At 38.0% G+C, this 22,541-nt stretch overlaps 1 protein-coding gene across 4 annotated transcripts in view; it reads left to right on the forward strand.

Annotated features, from left to right (window-relative positions):
• The window catches only part of STK33 (serine/threonine kinase 33), a 169,238-nt gene extending 147,401 nt beyond the window's left edge, over positions 1-21,837 (forward strand). For 2 of the 4 annotated variants that reach the window (XM_025928518.2, XM_086678047.1), the window contains exons 12-13: positions 2,166-2,372; positions 21,002-21,837. In XM_025928518.2, the coding sequence (XP_025784303.1) occupies positions 2,166-2,372; positions 21,002-21,214 (420 nt within the window). In that variant the 3' untranslated portion in view covers positions 21,215-21,837. Of the gene's footprint in view, positions 1-2,165; positions 2,373-18,750; positions 19,007-21,001 lie in introns of those variants that run through there. The other 2 variants (XM_086678048.1, XM_025928519.2) reach the window with 2 other exon arrangements.
• The last annotated feature ends 704 nt before the right edge of the window (positions 21,838-22,541 follow it).

Here is a 22,541-nt window from a genome sequence, read left to right on the forward strand (position 1 = left end):
AAAGTTTATCAGGGAAGGGCAATTGAGGACTGGAAATACAGACATAGATAATATCAGATTGTCTGTCTGCTAGTGAAAGAATCAAGTTGAGGCAGAGTTTTGTCTACTAGCATTCGAGGAGCTGATATTGTAATTACATGAAAATTGGGGCTAAAGATCAGGATGAAACCAGGAAGTTGTAATAGAAGCTAGATGGATTATAGGGATCAAACAGGGCTGTTGGCAGAGCCCTGGAGGTCAGAACTCATTCAGATGAGAGATCAGAGACTCTACCATTGTAGACAATCCCAACTCTTTTACTGAGACTCCTTCTGTACTTCATCTGAATTTAAGATGACAACATCTTTTGAAGTTCTGGGATGCTTGACTAGAGATGACTCAAATTGAGCCTTGGAGGAAATGTAGGCTATGGGTTGGCAGAAGGCGTGGTGAAGGAATTCTGGGAGTGAACGGGTAGGGGATGCTATGGGTAGTGTTTTATCAAAAGCAGGATGCTAAGAAAGTGGTAAGAATATAGAACTTCTTAAAACAGGATGAAATAGAAGAATCATGGGGAATTAATTGCATAATGATCCTCATTTCATTGTTACCATTCCATACTTAATGTGTTTGTGTTTTTAACCACAAATCTGTTAAACTCTACAAATCCTCAACAGTGTGCTCAGATGGCTGCCCTTACACTGCCCTGTTTCATAGTATTTGGTGTCACTGATGCTTCCATCCACCCACATACCAAGTTAATGCAGAATCACTCCATAGCTGTGCCCACACCTGAATTTCCCATTTTAATCCAAATGTGATCCAAACTTGTCTAAACTTTCTCTACTAGTCTGAGTTAGGAGCAAAAATATTTAAGGCATTCCTACTCTAGCGGGAGCCATTTGAGACTACATTCATGTATTTCTTGGCACGAAGTGGAATATTATATTTGAGAAAAATATTGTTAATATAAAACAGTCAACTTTGATATGGGATAGTCACATCTGGGATAAAAGCAGTGTGCTGAATTAGTTATACTCAAATGACCACATCATATTGAAATCTTCCAGTCAAATAAAAGCTTTTATTTATTTTATTTTATCTTTTATTTTATTTAAAAAATTTTTTAGACGTTTATTTATTTTTGAGACAGAGAGAGACAGAGCATGAACGGGGGAGGGTCAGAGAGAGGGAGACACAGAATCTGAAACAGGCTCCAGGCTCCAAGCTGTCAGCACAGAGCCCGATGCGGGGCTCGAACTCATGGACCGCGAGATCATGACCTCAGCCGAAGTCGGACGCTCAACCGACTGAGCCACCCAGGTGCCCCTCAAATAAAAGCTTTTAAATCAAAAATCAAATATCTATATTATTGGACACAGTGATATTTTTTGTTTTTGTTTTTTGTTGTTGTTTATTGTATTGTACATTATTTGAGATGACAATAAAGAAACCCCAAAAGCAAAAATGTCCAATGCAAATACAGACAAAATCCATTTTAAAATAAGATCTGCTGAGGGGCTCCTAGGTGGCTCAGGTGGTTAAGTGGCTGACTTTGGCTCAGGTCATGATCTCGCAGTCCGTGAGTTTGAGCCCCACGTTCGGCTTTGTGCTGACAGCTCAGAGCCTGGAGCCTGCTTCGGATTCTGTGTCTCCATCTCTCTGCCCCTCCCCCACTCACGCTCTGTCTCTCTCTGTCTCTCAAAAATAAATAAACATTAAACAAATTTTTAAATAAGATCTGCTGATAACAAAGTGTCTCTCCATGAAATGGCATGAGATAATACAATTTTGAGGCTGTTTCACAGTGTTTACTCAATTGAATTTAGCATTTCTACCTAGACATTTTGATATTATATAAACTTGTCCTTAGTGTTGGACCCACTAGACTTGGGGCAAGTTTTTTTCATTCTTTGCATTTCCCTGTTAGTTTTTACAAATAGCTCTAGAAGGGGGTCTTGCCCCACCTCTGAACCCTAACGGGTTGTACATGAGATCAGTCAAGAGGTACGAGCCATGTCAGTGCAGGAAGTATGCTCCAAAGGGCATCAAAAGTTTTGCTATTTATTCAGCATTATAGTTTTTCCATGCAATTTACTGGCTTTGGGGAAATATATTACTAAAAGATGTAAAAATCTCAATTTTCTAAATGGTTTATAACACCAAAAATTCATTGTTAATATTAGGGCAACATACTTTCTTCAGCAAGACCAACCAATGTGTTAGAAATGATGAAACAATGGAAAAATAACCCAGAAAGTGATGAGGAAGACACAACACATCCAGAGAAAAACTGGTCCATTCAAGAAAAGTTGAAAGGTTACCAACCCAGCAGACCCAGCGGAAATGTCCAGAACACCAGTAGCACTTCAGATGAAGAGGAGGAAAAACAGGTAGGAACCAACACAGCAAGTAGGAAGAGCAATTACTTCATTTCTCCAAACTATAAAATACCCTCACAACCCTTGGAACAGTTTTTGCAATTCTTTTTTGTTGTTGATCTGTAAGGAAGGGCCTACATGATAAAGCAAGTGAAGTTCTTTCCTCCCCTGAGACTGTCATGGTTTAGCAGTGTGACCTACGTGTTTATTTTAAGATCTGTAATTATGTAGGGCAGGGGTCTGCAAACTGTTCCCATGAAGGGGAACAGAGAGTAAATATTTTAGGCTTTGTGGGCCATAATAGTCTGTGTCACAACTTCTCAACTCCGATGTTTTAGCATGAAAATAGACAGACAGCAAATGAATGAGGGGGGCCATGTGGCAACAAAACTTTATTTACAAAAACAGATGGTGTGTGATATTTGGCCCATGGGTCAAAAGTAGTAATTTTTGTGCTTTACCAGGCTATACAATTTGGAATGGGTTTATGTGTTACCTAGAAAAAGATATATTACATTATCCAATGATCTGTTTCCAATTTTATGATTAACTGAAACTGTTTATGTAGCTTCATCATTTTGCCATATTAGATCTGAGTAGCATTTTATTCTTTGTGGTGAGTAAAATTTAGCAACAATTTAATATCCTAACGATTTACCCAAACCCTTTCTTCTTCTGTTTCTATGTTTGTGTGAAACAAAATGTATGTTCTATGTATGTTCTCTGTGTTTATTCTCTTCCTTATCTTGAGATCTAATGAACGTATTTGAATTCTCTTTTAATAATTGAGTGTCCTGTCAGTGGGGGCTGTGTTCACCTCAGGGCAACCCAGACCCCTGTGAGGAACTGTTGCTGGCTGGCTCCCTGAAGCATAGCATAGGTAGAGTGCAGACAAGGCCTGTAAGGGTGGACCCTGAGCTGCACCCGGGAAGGTGTGGCTTTGCTGGCCCTTACCCTCCCATGATATCAGCTTTGTTAGCACTTGCAGAAAGAGACTTGACATAGTGATCTACTGGTTGATTTTGATTTACTGGTTGAGAACTTCTTCATCTACTTCATACCAAATATCTAGATAATAAGTTTCACATTCCATGACTCAGATGTTTCAAAATAATATTTCTCAAACCGTGAAATAAACATAAGTTTGTTGAATTCCCTTCATCCTCTCTGGTCTGTTAATAACTCCTGCCATGTTTAGTAGCTGTGTGAATTCTATGTTGTTGAAAATAATACCCTAAAAACCCACGTTTGCATTTCCATTATTGAACATAGTTTGCAGATTTTTCTATTGGCTGACTTGGCATTTTATACATACATATTCATATGCACGCACACATGCACACACATACACATACATGCATATGCCATATACGTATATGCAGTTGATCCTTGAATAATGGGAGTGGGGGAGTGCTGACCCCCATGCAGTGCAAAAATTTGCATGTAACTACTGACTCCCCGAAAACTTAACTTCTAATAGCTTACTGTTGACTCAAACCTTGCCAATAACATTAATAGTCGATTAACACATATTTTGTATGTTATATGTATTATATAATATTGTAGTCTTACAATATATATTGTAGTCTACAATAATATAATATTGTAGTCTTACAATAAAGTAGTCTAGAAAAAAGAAAATGTTATTAAGAAAATCATAAGGAAAAGACATTTACAATAGTGAGTGTACTGTACTTACCTAAAAAAATCCTTGTTTATAAGCAGACCTGCACAGTTCAAACCCCTGTTGTTCAAGGGTCAACTATATATATACTCATGCACTCATGCACATGTATTAAACATATATATACACACATGCATCTACATATACTCATATATATACAAACAAAAATACTTACACGTACACCACATGCACCCATAGATAATCTTTTGTATTTTGTAGTCTTGGATTATATCCATGTTTGTCACTGAATCTGACATAAAATATCCTTGTGAACCAAATATTTGTTGTCTTCTGTCTCCTTTTACATTGTTCTGTCACACCTCTACCCTCCTGTCCCCTTCCTTCCGCAAGTCCTAGAGTGATAGAACTTCTATGCTATTCTTAGCTACTTCCAACTAGGGAACAAAAGAATTGGAATTTGAGGTGCTTTATGGATGCTAGAACTTTATATAACCAGTGGTATTAATTTTATACCAGGTAGGTTGAAATTTTAAGAACATAGATTCTACTCATCAGCAGGAAGAACTTTACTATAGTCACAGCTCCCCTGCACTAGAATAGGCTGGACCGTGGATAGTAGACCCCACCTCCCAGTTATTGGAAAGATTCATACAGGCTCTGGAAATTTACTTGTTAGAAATGCTGTAGCAGGAATCCCGGATGCCTGGATGTCCTCTAAGGAACTTTCCCATGCTTAGGTTTTGGCTGTGATGTCTTGAGGGGAACACATTACCTTGTGCAGGAGTTTTTCTGAAAAGTGCTATCCCTTAAAAGAAAGACTTCTGACACATTTAACATATTAAGTTTTTTCATGGATTTTTATGAATAAATATGTTACTTTGTTAATTATATTGAAGCTGAGTTTATGCTAAGAAATTACTTCTTTTCTTTCAAATCTTCATTAACAGTAAATAGTATTCTAGTGTAAAGTTCTCAAGTGATAACTGAAAAATAGAGTTTGCCATTTACTCTTGAGTCCACACAGGATTCATATAGTAATTAATATTCTTAAGAGTGAAATTTTAATTTTATTAAAATTATTCTATGAATATTAAAATATTTCCCATGGGGAAAATTGTTTGTTAAAATTAGATTATATAAACAATTTGATGTGATAATATAAATAATTTATACCTAGAAAATTAAGGACATTCTTTTTCCATTAAAATTTTTGAAATTTGGCTTTAAGTGGAAATCTGCCAACAGTTCCTACTTTCCACTGTATCATTGTTCTCTCTTCTGGAAAATCTCACAAATCCATTTAGAGCTCTGATTTTGTATTTTTTATAAACCAGGGTAATCATTCTTTTTAGCTAAGTGGCAGAGCTCTTGGAAAACTAACAGAGAAAGTGAGGATTTGTTATAAACAAAATAAAAAATACTCGAACTAAGCACCTTCTTCTTTCACTGAATAACCATCCCTTAGTTCCAAATGCCCAGGTCATCGTGGACAAATATAGTCCACATCTCTTCATTGTTCATGTCTGGACTAAGGTAGGTATTCCTCTGTGCTTTTTCAAACTTGTCTTCAAATATGGCATTTGGCCTTGTCCTTTTTGTTTTTCTTTCTACTTCCAATTTTTCGTCTAATTTGGGTAATTGTGTCTTCGAGGATAAAAATGTTCTCTTGTGTGTATCTTGTGTTTTATAGGCTGAGTACATCTAGGTAATGTTTTATGTTTTTAGTAACCCTCTAAATTCCCTACAGTGGGGGCACCTGGGTGGCTCAGTAGGTTAAGCATCTGACTCCTGATTTCAGCTCAGGTCATGATCTTGTGGTTCATGAGTTTGAGCCCCATGTCGGGCTCTGTGCTGGCAGTGAGGAGCCTGCTTGGAATTCCCCCTGTCTCTCCCTCTCTCTCTGCCCCTCCCCCATGTTCTGTCTCTCTCTCTCTCTCTTTCTCAAAATAAATAAACTTTAAATTTTTTTTTTTTAACGTTTATTTATTTTTGGGACAGAGAGAGACAGAGCATGAACGGGGCAGGGGCAGAGAGAGAGGGAGACACAGAATCGGAAACAGGCTCCAGGCTCTGAGCCATCAGCCCAGAGCCTGACGCGGGGCTCGAACTCGCGGACCGCGAGATCGTGACCTGGCTGAAGTCGGACGCTTAACCGACTGCGCCACCCAGGCGCCCCAAAATAAATAAACTTTAAAAAAAAAGATCCACTGAGGAATTTTAAAGAATAATAAGTTCCCTACAGTGGGTTCTTTTTTTTTTTAATGTATATTTATTTATTTTGAGAGAGAGAACACAAGAGCATGAGCAGAGAGGGGCGGAGAGAGAGAGAGAGAGAGAGAGAGAGAGAGAGAGAGAGAGAGAGAGAATTCCAAGCAGGCTCCACGCTGTCAGCCCAGAACCTGCCACTGGGCTCAAACTCACGAACCATAAGATCATGACCTGAGCTGAATCAAGAGTCCAACGCTTAACCGACTGAGCCACCCAGATGCCCCTACAGTGGGTGCTTAAATCTATTTTATCAGAGATACCCAAGACTTTAGTTCCTACAATAACATTTACTCATCTTCAAATGAGATGGTTGGCAGACCATTGCTCATTGCAGGAGTATGCCTTTTAACATTATGTCCTTAGTGATTTCAGATGCATACTACCATACTTTCATTATTTATTAATCTCAGAAAAAAAGTGGGAAATGAATATCTGTGATTAAAATGCACTTCCCTCTAACTATGGAGGGAAGGACCAAAAATTCTGGAGTGATACAAGTATATCTGCATTACAGAATTCTTGCTTCATAAAAGAGAAACTTCTGGGGCGCCTGGGTGGCGCAGTCAGTTAAGCGTCCGACTTCAGCCAGGTCACGATCTCGCGGTCCGTGAGTTCGAGCCCCGCGTCGGGCTCTGGGCTGATGGCTCAGAGCCTGGAGCCTGTTTCTGATTCTGTGTCTCCCTCTCTCTCTGCCCCTCCCCCGTTCATGCTCTGTCTCTCTCTGTCCCAAAAAAATAAATAAACGTTAAAAAAAAAATTAAAAAAAAAAAAAAAAGAAACTTCTTAGTTGTTCAATTACTCATTGAACAGTCTTGAATATACTTGTTTAATGAAAATGGAAGATTTTTCTAATTGTTTTCTCTTGTGATTAGTTTTGTTGACTGAAAACATGGCCTTTACAGTGTCACAGGAGATGGTACGTGTAGCAGATACTTTAGTCTAGAAAGTAGAAATTCAAGGTTGCTTAGAAACTTTGCAGTTATTTTGATCAATGAAATGTATTCATGTAGCAGTTCTTCAAAGACAAGAAATGTTTGAATTTAAATAACATGGAAATGAAACAGTTGAACTATGGTATGTTGATATATTTCTACGGGAAAGAGTCAGGTTTTCTTGGTATTTTAGTTGAGGAGGATAAAGATTTTCTTTTCTTGACAAATTAAACCTTAGCTCTATGAGCCCATGTGACTCATGTGCAGATTTGGTGGTGCTTCCACAACTTTGGCACACTTTTGTAGTCCAATATTGAAACGTCACAGTCTGGCACACACTTAAAATACAATGGCTAAAAACACAATCTCTGGATGTAGGCTGCATGCATTCAAATCTGGCTTCACCACTTACAAGCTTTACGACCTTGGGAAAATTTCTAGGCCTCTGTTTCCTCATCTATAAAATGGAAATAATGATGGTATCAACCAAGGATTAAATGGAATAATCATGTGACACTCTTGACATAGTAAGCACTCATTAATGTTAGCTTTTATTATTTGATTATTATATCGCTAAAGAACTTGTGTAGAATATTACTAAAATTGCACATTTTTTTCTTGTCAGCTTCAAGTCTCTTTTGGGTATAGGTATTTCAAGAAACTAATGAACAAACCAAGAAATATCATTTTCAAAAATGATAAGGTGATGCTTCCAATCTCATTTGCCCTCTGAGTTTTGTGAGGTCCCTAGATCCCTACTGTGGTAGCTTAGATTATTTTTTACAATTATTTAATCCCTCTCTGTAAGGGATTTGTACATTCACATCTTTTGCCATGTGACATTTCAGTTCTCCCCACTAGAGTAGATGAAGGATATTTTCTCATCCCTCTAATGTTGGTTTTAACTGTATGACTTACTTTGGCTGATGGAATGTTAAGAGGTATGCTGTAAGTAGAGACCTTAAAAGTGTTTGCCTGATTTAGCTTGCTCTCTTGTATTTCTGCTACCTGACATGAGAAGAACATGCCTGCAGGGAGCCACCATTCCTGGAACTATGATTTGTGAAGCAGATCTGAACCTAATACAAAGCCTGAAGTCTAGTTGAGTCTACCATGGCTACCCCCTACAGCTAACTGAGAGAAAGCAGTGTTAGTTGTTATAAGATACTGAGACTTTTATAGTCATTAGTTATGTAATTGTCCCGAAAACAGTTAACATAGCAGACTTAAAATGCTATCCTTGAAAAGGACTGCTTACAAGGTTGGCCCTTGGCTGGCTTCTGGGAACTTGGATTTGGTTGCTACCATTAACTGATAAGAATGATTCATTCTGGGACACCTGGGTGGCTCAGTCAGTTAAGCATCTAACTTCAGCTCAGGTCATGATCTCATGGTTTGTGGGTTCGAGCCCCACATCTGGCTTTGTGCTGGTGGTGAGGAGCCTGCTTTGGATTCTCTGTCTTGCTGTCTCTCTGCCCCTCCCCCACTCACACTCTTTCTCTCCCTCTGTCAAAAATAAATAATAAATAAATATTTAAAAATGATTTATTCTATTTAAACTCTGTACAAATGATATGGTTTATGCTGGAACCTGCTTTCCTTCTGGGAGTCTGGGATTTTGGTAGGTGCTAGGCAGAGACTGCCTTCATGACCACTTCCCAATAAAAAGCCAGGGTGCCATTTCTAAGACGTTCCCTGGTTGGCAACATTTGATATGTGTTGTCACAGCTCGTTGCTGGAGTAATTACATGCATTCTGTGTAACTCCTGAGTGAGGGCTTTTAGAAGCTTGAGCCTGGGTTCTACTGAACTTCACCTCAAGTACCTTTTACCTTTGCTAATTGTGCTTTGTAATAAATTGTAGCATGAGTACACCTATATTCTGAGTCCTGTGAGTCCTCCTAGTGAATCATGGAAACTAGAGGTGATTTAGGGGACCTCCCAAATGCTACTGTCCTCCCAAAGACAGTAGCATAATTGCAGCAATAGATGATTAATACAGGTGCAAATAACTGTGCTAACATGATCTTGACATGTTGTTCTTTGATCCAAAGCTGTTTACAATGCCAATTGCCAATTTGGATTCGTAGGCTTCCATAAACAATAAGGCTTTTGTCCCTGCTACTCCGATTAAGTTTCACCACAAGCTTAGCCAGATTTCCACAGCTGAAGGAATGTATTATTGAATCCTTTCAAATCATTTCTATCCTGTCCCAAGCCTGGCTTTTGCTCAGCTCCCCTTAGGGACTGTAGCTGTTAGGATACCCACTGGGTTGGATTTTAACAAATATTGCTCTAATTCAAAATATATTGTAGGGATGCCTGGGTGGCTCAGTTGGTTAAGCATCCGACTTCAGCTCAGGTCATGATCTTGTGGTTCGTGAGTTTGAGCCCCACGTCGGGCTCTGTGCTTACAGCTCAGAGCCTGGAGCCTACTCCGGATTCTGTGTCTCCCTCTCTCTCTATCCCTCCCCTGCTCATGGTATGTCTCTCTCTGTCTCAAAAATAAATAAACACTTTTTTAAAAATTAAAAAAAAATTGGCTGAGAGGAGATCCGACATGTCAGAAAAATAAAGGACCTGAAGTTCCCTTGTCCCTCAAACACAGCAGTCTAGATGCCGGAGTACTTTGAATTCCAAGAGTCTGGGCTACAGAGTGACAGAGACGGCTCCTGGGGCCTACAAGGACAACCTGGCAGCCCACAGGGCTACTTCAATGAACAAATCAAAGCACACCTGGTAGAGGGTCCAAAACATCACTACGAGTAGGGACATAAAGCAACCAGGGTCACAACAACAGAGAGCAAGTAACACACTCCAAAAAAAAAAAAAAAAACCACCTCTTGAAGGTCCAGGCCCTAGACAGTGTATGACCCCTCTTTAATACAGTAGTGCTCACAGGTTCAGGACACATAACAAGCTTTTAAAACATGTGAGGGACAGAAGACTGGCCAAAATGACAGAACAGAAGAATTCTCCTCGAAAGAAATTCCTGGAAAAAATGACAGCTAAATAATTGATCAAAACAGATATAAACAATATATCTGATCAAGAATTTATAATAGTGGTCATAAGATTAATCGCTGGGCTTTAAAATTTTTTTTTAATTCAAAATATATTAATTTGGGTCCATTCATCTCTTATTCTGCCTTTAGGCTAATATTGTCACATGTATTATAGGTACATAATTATAAACCCCACAAAACAATGTTTTAATTTTGCTTTAGTCATAAATATATCCAGGAAATTTTGTCTTTTATATGTACCCAGGTATTTTACCATTTCTGTTATTCTTTCATTTCTGAAAATCCAGTTTTCCATCTGGTATCGTTTCCCTGCAGCTTGATTCAGTCTCTATTTCTCTGTTAAACCTACCTGGTGAATATTTAATTTTAGATGTTAAATTCTAAAATTTCCATCTGATTCTTTTTTGTTATTTCTATTTTTCTTCAGAGACCTTCTTTTTTCCTCAAAGAATATTTTCCTTTACATCATTGGTAATTGTAATAACTGCTTTAAAATCCTTGTTTGCTAATATCAACATCTGGGTCACCTCAGGGTTTGTCTCTATTGATTATTATTTCTGTTGAGTAGTTCTGGACTGTATCCTAGAGATTAGAAGTGTTATGTTGTGCTGACTCTGGATTCAACTGCGTTCCTCCAAAAAGTGTTGATGTTTCTGTTTTAGCAGGCAATTAGTTGGTTGGATACAAATTGCAAATTTTCTCTTAGCCAGCAGTTCAAACCATAGGTCAGTTCATTTCTCTTTAGCTGGGAAGAATTTAAGATGCCCCTTCTCTGGCTCTCTCCTTTCAGGGATTCCCTCATTACTTTCTTATGTCTGTGGTTGCTTTGAATTCTGTCCTCTAATTCTTTAGACTAGGGAGAGAATATTGTAAAAGCATCCAGGGTTAGGAGGGTGGGGCTGGGGAACATGTTGGCATCAAAGGAACAGCATTTGATGCTTCAACAGAAATAATGGAAGCCAGAAGACAATGGAGTGATGTCATTAAAGTGTTAAGTGGAAACAGAAATAAATCTTAAAAAACTGCCAATTTGGAATTCTATAGTGATAATTTTCTTCAAAAATATGGGGGAGGGGAAGGAAAAGAAAAAGAAAAAGAAAAGAGATTAGAGAGGGAGGGAGCCAAAACATAAGAGACTCTTAAAAACTGAGAACAAACTGAGGGTTGATGGGGGGTGGGAGGGAGGAGAGGGTGGGTGATGGGTATTGAGGAGGGCACCTGTTGGGATGAGCACTGGGTGCTGTATGGAAACCATTTTGACAATAAATTTCATATTTAAAAAAAAATAAAGATAAAATAAAAGATGTTTTCAAGTATGAAAAAGATGGAAGAATTTGTTACCAGCATATCTTACCATAAGAAATGCTTAAAGAAAATTCTCAAGATAAAAGAATCCCAGATAGAAATATTGATTGCAAAAAAGTATGAAGGGCATCAGCAAGAGTAAATATGTGAGTAAATATAAAATCATATTGATGGTTTAAAACAATAGCAATAACAATGAATCTAAACTTTCATCTCAATAAGCTAGAAAAAGAACAACAAATTAAGCACTCTCCCTACAAGGGGATATTGTGAATGACTTAGTGCCAACAAATTGGAAAATTTATATGAAATGTTCAGATTTATTTAAAAAACATCAAAGTAGATATACAAAACAGAAAATATGAATAGTTCTATATTTACTTTAAAAATTGAATCCATAATTAAGAAGTTGTCAGTAAAGAAAATTCCAATCTCAAATGATTTCACTGGTTAATTCTTCTGAATATTTACAGAAGAGAAAACTTGTTACACAAACTCTTAAAATATTTTCCAACTCATTTATAAAGCAAGTATAACTTAAATACCAAAACATGACAGGGATATTATAAGCAAAGATCATTGTTAGCCAATATCTCTCACAAATACAGACATAAAAATCCCAAACTAATATTAGCAAACAATCCTGAAATATATTAAAAAGATGACACATCATGGTCAAGTATACAGTATATTCCTGGGATTCCTTTGGATTAACATCCAAAATCAACAAATATAATTCGCCATATGGCCAACTAATCTGACAAAGCAGGAAAGAAGAATATCCAGTGGAAAAAAAGACAGTCTGTTTAGCAAATGGTGCTGTGAGAACTGGACAGCAACATGCAGAAGAATGAAACTGGACCACTTTCTTACACCATACACAAAAATAATATCAAAATGGATAAAAGACCTAAAAGTGAGACAGGAAACCATCAAAACCCTAGAGGAGAAAATAGGCAAAAACCTCTTTGACCTTGGTCACAGCAACTTCTTATTCGACATGTTTCCAAGGCAAGGGAAACAAAAGTAAAATGAACTATTGGGACCTCATCAAGGTAAAACGCTTCTGCACTGCAATGGAAACAATCCAGAAAACTAAAAGGCAACCAGCAGAATGGGAGAAGATATTTGCAAATGACATATTGGATAAAGGGTTAGTATCCAAATTCTATAAGTAATTTACTAAACACCTGAAAACCAAATAATCCGGTGAAGAAAAGGGCAGAAGACATGAATAGACACTTTTCCAAAGAAGACATCCAGATGGCCAATAGACACATGAAAGGATGCTCAGCATCACTCATCATCAGGGAAATACAAATCAAAACCACACTGAGATATCAGCTCACACTGGTCAGGGTGGCTAAAATTAACAGCCAACAGGAAACGACAGATGTTGGCGAGGATGAGAGAAATGGGAAGCCTCTTGCACTGTTGGTGGGAATGAAAACTGGTGTAGCCACTCTGGAAAACAGTGTGGAGGTTCCTCAAAAAATTAAAAATAGAATTACCCTACAACCCAGCAATAGCACTACTAGGAAATTTATCCAAAGGATTCAGGAGTGCTGATTCATAGGGGCATATGTACCCCAATATTTATAGCACCTCTATCAACAATAGCCAAATTATGGAAAGAGCCCAAATGTCCATCAACTGATGAATGGATGAAGAAGATGTGGTTTATATATACAATGGAATACTACTTGGCAATGAAAAAGAATGAAATCTTGCCATTTGCAACAATGCAGATGGAACTGGAGAGCATTATGTGAAATAAGTCAGTCAGAGGAAGACAGATATCATATGTGGAATTTAAGAAACTTAACAGAAGACCATGGAGGAAGGGAAGGGGAAAAAATAGGTGTAAACAGAGGGGGAGGGAAACCATAAGAGACCCTTAAATACAGAGAACAAACTGAGGGTTGATGGAAGGGCAGGGGAGAGGGGAAAATGGGTGATGGGCATTGAGGAGGGCACTTGTTGGGATGAGCACTGGGTGTTGTATGTAAGCGATGAATTATGGGAATCTCCTGAAGCCAAGAGCACACTGTATACACTATATGTTAGCTGTGTATACACTGTGTGTTAGCTAACTTGACAATAATTTATATTAAAAAAATAGGTAAAGGAGAAAAGCCACATGATTATCTCAGTAATTTTGAAAAAAATAATTTGATGAAATTCAACACTTAAACATGAGAAAAACCCTCAGTAGACTAGGAACAGATGGGAATTTCTTTCACATATTAAGGGATTTTTATATTAAAACAAAACCCTCTGTATCTAATATCATTCTTCATGGTGACATATTGAACACTTTCCAACTGAAGGTAGGAGAAAGGCAAAGATGACCCTTTCTACTTCTCTTTAATATTGTACTAGAGATCTTAGCCGATGCAACAAGGCACATAAAAGAAAATTATATAGGTTGGAAAAGAAGAATAAAACTGTCTTTATTTTGACTGTGGAAAAAAAAATCCCATGGGATCTACAAAAAGTGAGTTAAACAGTTTTCAAGATGCAAAATCTATATACAAAAATAGTCTTTTTATATACTAGCAATGAATAATTAGAAAGCAAAACTTAAAATACCATTTTAAATATCATAAAACATAAAATACTTAGTCTTAACTCTAACAGTATATGTGTACAATATTTATTCTAAATCCCACAACACATTGAAATTGACGAAAATGGAAATATTTGGAGAGAAAGACTATGTTTATGGATTGGAAGTTTGATACTGTTAAGATGTCAATTCTCCCCAAAGTGATTTATGACTTGAAAGCAATCCCAATTAAAATCTAAGACTTTGCTTTTCTGTTAGAAATTGACAAGATGATTCTAAAATTTGTTTGGAAATACATTAAGACCTAGAATAGCCAAAATAACACAAAAAAATGAAGTTGGAGAACTTATGTGACCTGATTTCAACACTTACTATATAGTTATAGTAATCAGTCCAATGTGGTATTGATGTAAGAATAGACAAATACATCATGGAAACAAAATAGAGTAAAAATAGGCCCACCCTTAGGTAGTCCATTGAGTTTTGACAGATTTCTAAGCCATTCAGTAGGGGAAAAGATTTTTTTTTTCAGTAAACAGTACTGAGCTAATATGATACTTATATGAGGGAAAATGAACTTTGACCTCCAGCTCACACTATACACAAAAATTAGTTTGAAATGGATAGCAGACCTAAATCTAAAAGCTAAACTATAAAGCTCCTAAGAGAAACATAGGAGAATATCTTCTAACCTGAGAGTAGTCAAAGATTTCGTAGAACATCAGGAAGCATCTTTAAAAGTCAGATCAAATGGACTTCTTCAAAGTAAGTGCATTTGCTCATCTAAAGCATATGAAGAAAAAGAATAGGCAAGCCACAGACAGGGAGAAAATATTTGCAATAAATATATCTAACAAAGGACTTGTATCCAAAATATTGAGATAGTTCTTACAACTCAATAAGGCAACTCAATTTTTAAAATATGCACAAGATTTGAACAGATATTTCAGATAGGAAAATACACTAATAGTCAATAAGAATGTGAAAAAAATGTGCAACATCACTAGTTATCAGGAAAATGCAAATGATAACAGGAAAAGCCACAACATATATCACTATATCCTTTCTAGAATTGCCAAAATCTAAAAAATCCAGTCCACTTAGCAAATACTGGAGCAGTTGGAATTTTCCTACATTGCTTTGTGGAGTGCAAAATGATGGAGTTTCTTTGGAAACCAGTTGGGCAGTTACTTATAAAGTTAAGCATTTACTTACCATTTACCCAGAAATCCCAAGTATAAGTTCAGAAAAGGATTTGTAGAATATATTTATAGCAGCTTTATGTATAAAGAGCCTCAAACTGGAAACAGTCCAAATATCCAGTAATAGAAGAATGGATAAACAAATTGTGGTATGTCCATAAAATATGGAATACTACTTGGTAATACAAAGGAGTGAACCACTAATACATGGATGAATCTCAAAAACACATGTTGCAATACCATGAGCATCTATAATTATCTCAATTAAAATTTCTTTTTCTTAAATCTCAGTAAAAATTTCAATTAAAAAAGCATGTTAAGGAAAAGGAGTCAGACACAAAAGAGTACATACTGTATGTTGTTTCATTCATATGAGGTTTTAGAAAAGTAATTATGTTGAACTATATCAGAACACCTGTAGCCTCAGGATGGGAGGGAATTGAGTGGGATGTGGACCCAGGGCAATTTGTAGGGAATTGTTTTATTTCTTGATTGAGTGTTGGTTATACAGGTCTATGCATTGTCAAAAGTCATCAATCTGTACACTTGAGATTTGTACATTCTACTGTATGTAAATTATACTTCAACTAAAAAAGAAAAGAGAAATTTATATCTCCCTGATTTGCAAGTTAGATTTTATTTTCATTAACTCCATAGAAGGCCCAGCTATTTATGTAGATAGCCTTATAGAAGAAATCTATATATTTGGAAGTTAATTACTCTTCTTCCCTTTGGTTTTTCTTTCCCTTCCTTCTTCTTTCTGAAAAGCACAGGAATGTGAGAGAAAGTGGGTGACCATTGCAAGCAAACTGGAGCTGAAAACTTGTATCAGAATGTTCTGTCACTTGGACCTTGTGCAGGCCTATAATTTGAATGTGTGACTCTAGAAATGGTTGCTATGGCGATAAACCACTTTACTTAAATAGCATGTATTTTACTCAAAATTCAGAGAAATGGTAACAGTTTCTAGTAATCATGTACTGGTATTAACTTGCAGGGATATGCCTAGAGCTTACAGGTTTTGCATCCATTATCACCAGATGGGTTCATCAGGTTAAAGTTATGCCAGTGAATAATGAAATATGTATATTTAGCCCAATTTTCTTGTTACATATCTCCCCTTGCACACATGGAGCCCCTTTCCAAGATTAATAATATGAGCTGAAGAAATCAGGCCATGGGTGCTGAATTACTAAAAGATGAAACCGGAGGGAACCTTGTAAGGTCATCTTTTCCATCATTCCGCCTCCAGTAGGACTGACTATTCTTCAACCGTCCCAGGTGGAAAGAGCCTGTCAAAGATGAGGAACAATTGAAATGCTTCTTGGGGCCGCCCCTGGTATAACCATCTTGACTACAGCACAGAGCTGAGATCTTCCCCCTTGTGTGTTCTACAGATTGTGATTATATATGTCCTCTATTCTCTATATTTTTAGACTAAAGAGCTCTCTCTCGTAAAGAAACCTCCATCCATTAATCATATTAGTGACCTGTCTGTAAACCTTTCCTGGTTCCTTTATCTCTGTTCAAGCTGATTTGCAGTGTTTCAGGTATGAATTCTTCATGATTTTATGTAAGGATAAAGGATTTTTTTCTTTATTTCTAAAATGCTTTCTGATGATAGCTAGGTTTTCTTGATCACTGTGCAATGGTATGTTACCCTAGTATCTTCAGAGCACAATCTACAATGATTTGTAGATCCTTTTTGGACTGATAATGATGGCCAACAATCTCATAATGATCATTTAAACTCTTTTTCCCCTAGAACTGAATATTGAATTCCTCTCTCATCTTTCTCCTCTGTATAACAGGATGGGAGCTCATCACCTTCTATTTGCCTTTTATGACCTAGAAGATCTTAGTAATTCCTATAGCCTTGGTAATTTCACTTTTCATTTTTCTGTCACGTTACTCACAAAAGTGTAAAATTGCATCAGTGACAGCATAGATCCCTGAGGAATCCCCTCAACTGTGAGAGAAGAAAAAGAGAAACCTAAAATTTAGATAACCTATAACCTACAAAGGAAATCCCTGAAACATTAAGATTTTTTTATATTCCTAGAGAAAAGCCTGGAAGCTGGAATTTGCCTTGGCCATTTGTGTTCAAGGAAGTGAGTGGCTTGGCTCTTGGTGAAGAAAGCTACAGCTCAGTCTAAAGGACATCATGAGAGCCGGCCTGCATCCATGTCTTGTTAGCATCAGAGCACAGTTTCAAATATCAGAGGTGATATTTAAGAGGGGAGACTCAGAGGCTTCAGGAAAGCTCTTACAATTCTGATTCCTAAACAATGGCATTCTAAACTTAATGCAACTGCAAATTAGCAGGGAAATGGTAAAGTGTGCACATGTACACACACACACACACACACACACACACACACACCGTTTTACAAGGTGCACACATATACACAGAAGCTTCTAAGCATTTACAATAAACATCTGTATAAAGGTGAGTAGATTTGCATTGATATTACCAAGAAGTAAAGGGACAAGTATTGAGATTTGTTTCAGTGGAACCAGTTTTGGGCCAACTTGGAGTTCAAAGAAAACATGGTTGACTATATTAGTTTTAACATGTATTAAATACCAAATTGAAAAGGAAATAAAAAAACAGGGACTTATATGTCGCCGGTAAGAATATAAGTTGGTACAGAGGCACTGGAAAGCAATATGGCGATACCTTTCAAAATTACAAATCCATAGATGTTTTGACTCAGGAGTCCTGCTTCTAAAATGTATAGCCTGTAGATATACTTACACATGTACAAAATGGCACAAGTGCAATATTATTCACAGAAGCATTATTTGTACTAGGAAAAGTTTGGAAATGACCTGAATGTCCATTATGAAGGGGCTGGCTAAATAAATATTCAAACAAGAGAATACTGCAGAGCCAAAAAGAAGAATGAGAACTCTTTACATGTGGACGTGGAAGGATACTCAAAGTAATCATTAGTTGAAAAAAAATCAAGGTGTGAAAGAACACTTACAGTGAGCTACCATTTGGGTGAAAACAGGGAGAAGAAAGCATGTCAATATATGGATTAGACGGAACCATATGAAATTGCCATTATTAGGCTGTTTTGACCTGCAGAAATGACTACCAATTCAATTTGGTTCCACTTAATATTTGCTTGAAGATGCATGAACTCTCTGGAAGCATACACTGTAAATTGATAATATTGGTTGTCCCTGATGTGGGGCAGAGCAGAGTCAACTAGGGGGCAGGGAGAAGATTTTTAACACTGTGACTATTAAATCATGGGGTTGTACCACCTATTTTAAAAATACATCACTAAAATTAGATATAAATAAATAAAATAATGAAATGTTGCTGAGGAATATTTTCTCATCTTGCTCTAGAATGAAACAGAAATACCATATTTCTGCACTAAAGCAACCAAACATTCTGGTTTAGTTTTCTCTTTCTTTCCCCTTTGCCAGAAAATTCTGAGGATAATCTTAAGTTACCTTATCCAAGAAGAAAACACCAGAGCCTCTAATGCGTTTGGGAAAAAGAAAAAATCATCTACATCACTACACCTGCCAACAGAGACTGTCTCTGAGTATTTCTTTCTGGTGACTGCAACTTCTGAGTCTACTTTAATGACTCAAGTCCATTAACAAATGGAACCATGAAGAAGAATGGAAGTGTTGAGCTGCATATGAATATAAATACATTAAAAAGAAAATGGCTGAATCTGTGTTCCTATTCTGTAGAAGAGTAGTTGTAGTGGACGTGTTCAAAGACATTTCCTCAACTACTTGGATGATCACTCAAAAGGTGGAAAATCAAAAGAGTGAAGGTTACACTTAGATTCACCTTTTAATAGGATTAAACTTTCATGAATTGAAATTTCCAGGATAGGTTTCCTGTCTTTGGGATCAGTGCTATTCTAAACAACGCAGCTTCTCTCCGGCCGGTTACTGGAGCATTAGGGGAGTTCACCCTCACCATATTGCTGAACATGGGAGTTTTCAGTGAGAGGATACAATCTATGTTACGGAATGCTGATGCATTTTCAGTAGTTTCTATTTTGTGAAAGAATACACAGAGAAGCAATGTAGACATTTTCGTGGGTGAAACAAATCTATAGAGAAAAGGACTTTTTTACATTTCTAAATTTATACAAATTAATTTTTTTCAATGTACAAAATTACCAGCTCAAGAATTAGCAGACATGGTTAGGAAGTCCTACATGAGTGATGTTCTGAAGAGACACATATTTAAGGCCTGTCTGCAATAAGCAAATGTCAGGTAAATGTTCTCTTTCTTTAAATACAGGTACCAAAAATCGTAAATGACCCGAAGTTCTGCTGCTGCCCTGGGAGGTCACTTATTCATTGAACAAATATATATTAAGTGCCTACTACCGGGCATAAAACATGGCCATTTGTATCACAAGGGCCTGAGTGATCAAAGAAACACCAGGTTTATTTGTACAGTGTTACATGTAGTCTTTTCAGATTCTTTGAAAATTGTTAACCTGATTATTGATCCAGATGTAGAGTAACTTTGCGTTTGCCAGAGCGTTAAACTTACGAGCCCTTCCCAGACCATTTTGTGTCTGTGAGACCTGCTGTATCTATTCTCCCCTGTCTCATCCCCCACCTTGCTTGTGTCCCCTTCTCCTAATACGTTCTCTGCTCTTTTAGAACTCGGTGCTCAGCTTCATTTCATGAGGAGTGCTCACTTCTTTTTTGTTGTCATTGTTAAGTTTATTTATTTATTTATTTAGAGAATGCAAGTGGGGGAGGGGCAGAGAGGAAGAGAGAGAGAATCCCAAGCAGGCTGTGCACTGTCAGGGCGGAGACTGATGCGGGGCTCCACATGGAGTTCAAACTCAAGAACATTAAGATCATGACCTGAGCCAAAGTCAGAAGCTTAACCGACTGAGCCTCCATGGCGCCCAGAGAAGTGATTACTTATAAAATGGGTCTAAGGTTAAAATGGACTCTGCTTCCCTCATGACAGCAGAATCAGAGACTGTTTCCTTGACAGTGGGGTGGGGTGACCTGAGAAAACACAATTGCCTATTGAGACCCCTTTTTTTTGTTATGTGCCTTGAAGAAGTACTTTCATGGCCTCTATCTCAGTGCATTCTCATAATAAACCCATGTAGTAAACATGCAAATACGTTTTCCCCATTTACCCGTGAGGCATCGAGACTCCAAGAGGTCCGTGGACCTGCCCACGTGGTGTGACCGGGATTTGAAGCCAGGCTCCGGAGTGAGCACAGAGAATGGCGAGAGCGCGAGGAGTGGGCCATATGCAGCGACTGTCCCCAGGTCAGGAGGCATAGCTGTGCTGTGCTGTGCCTGTCAGGTCAGCCGTACACGTGCCAGGGCCGGCCTGGAATTCTGTAAAGATGAAATGAGTGTGGTTATGTCCTGGCCAACTTCCCTATGCAAATGTTGCCAGATGTTTACTTTTGTTTTGCATGGCAGAGGATCTGAAATTGTGCCTGTAGTTTGCACTACACCAAACCCTAAACAGTTCTGTTTTCCTGAAAGTGCTAAAGGAACTTACTTGGGCATTTAATAACAGCCCTACAATGGGATTAGTTTCTATCTCCCCTCTGGAGAGTGCTCCGCCTTGCAAATCCTGGGCAACTTTGTAGTCCCTTGCTTCTTTGAATTGATAGATATTGCCTCGTGTCTGAAAAGTAATCCAGGCCTTTCCCTTTATTTCCAGTCCACTGCTTATGCAAAGAAATTTCCTGTGACCAGTAAGAAGGAAAATGCAGACAACTCGGACTCGAAGCATGCAAGTTCTGCATGTAGCAGAAACTTTCCAGCCGGACTCAAGGGAGAACCAGAGAAATCCCCCATGACATCAAGCCAAGGACCAGCAACCAAATACATTGCTAAATCCAATGCCGTGCCTAGAACCAAAAAGAAACTCTAAGGTTCCCTTCACAGGTGAATAGTACAAACACAGAGCTGCTCTTTCTAGCGCTAAAGTGAGGAGACGGGAGGGGGAAAGGACAGGACTATGTCGAGCTTTTAGTCTTTTAGCCCCGCTGAGCCCTGCCATGTGTTTGCACCAGTTTAACCTCGGAGCTAGGGATCTTCAAGGCAGCCTAGTGTTAAGAACAGCCACCAACAGGCTTGATGGCGAGCTGTGGCTGCAGTTAACTCGAGATTTTTGAGAGTTGTTTAGAGGAGCACGCGCCCTCAAAGCAAGGTGGTGGGCATACGTGCTCAGTTTTACTTCACATTCTTGTATTTGGGCACAATTATTTGTAGGAGAAAATGAGAGCCAAATATGGTGATGGAGGTCCCAAATAATTATGTGCACTTTGCACTAGGAGATTTTGTTAGGAAATTACTAATAAACTTGCCATAGGCATAACAGCAGAAGTGCTTCAGCCATTCACATGTGTTCTTGTGATTTTAGGTTGGTGTAGATTATTTAAGACAACTTATTTTAAATGTAGAAGAATAGGAGATTTTTGTAACTGCTTGCCATTAAGTTGCTGCTAAATTCCCAATATATTGATTGAATCAATAAAAGACAGATGTCACCCATGCACGTTAATTTTTATGTTAACGAGAGGTGGATATAAAAGGTCCTCTAAGCCCTTATGCAAATTATGAGTTTGGCCTGCTTCTGCAAAGGTAGGCACATATCTTTGGGGAAGGTCACGAAGTGGATACAGGGGAAAATACATCATTACTCTTGGTGTTACAAGTATCTCCTTTCCACCCCAGGGAAATTGTTGTGCCTTTCGAGGTCAAACTGGGTGAGTAGATGCTTTGCTTGGCCTTCCAAACAAATTCTAAGGAAACAATCTGCATTTGCTTTTACTTGTATAAAGTAATACTCTAGTTTCACTCCACCTCTCCCGATGGGATTGTCTTAGACCTCCAAAATGAGCCTGCTGAGCATGTACTTAGTTGCATATAAATCCACTCAGTGGCTAATGGTAATAGAAGTACTTCTTGTGATTAATTTGGAAGACACTGTTGTACTTATGAGTGGGTCAAAGGTAGCACTAACATGCGTTGTCCCTGGCTAGCTCTGTCAGGACCTTCTTAGTACCTACAGTGTGCTTCCCCTGAGGGAATCTGCCAGCTAAAGTGGACCTGGTTTAAATTGTCTAGACTTTATTTTAGAACTGGAGTTGGCATAGCTTCTTCAAGGTCTTTCTCCCTTACTGATTATTACTTCCAGTCCTATCAGGAGTCCAGAAACCATCTCCTGAGCTGTAAGCCTCCTCCCAGGAGGTAGT

The sequence above is a fragment of the Puma concolor genome, chromosome D1, assembly GCF_028749965.1.
Source record: "Puma concolor isolate L17-30 chromosome D1, mPumCon1.1.hap2, whole genome shotgun sequence".
Classification (NCBI taxonomy): Eukaryota; Metazoa; Chordata; class Mammalia; order Carnivora; family Felidae; genus Puma; species Puma concolor.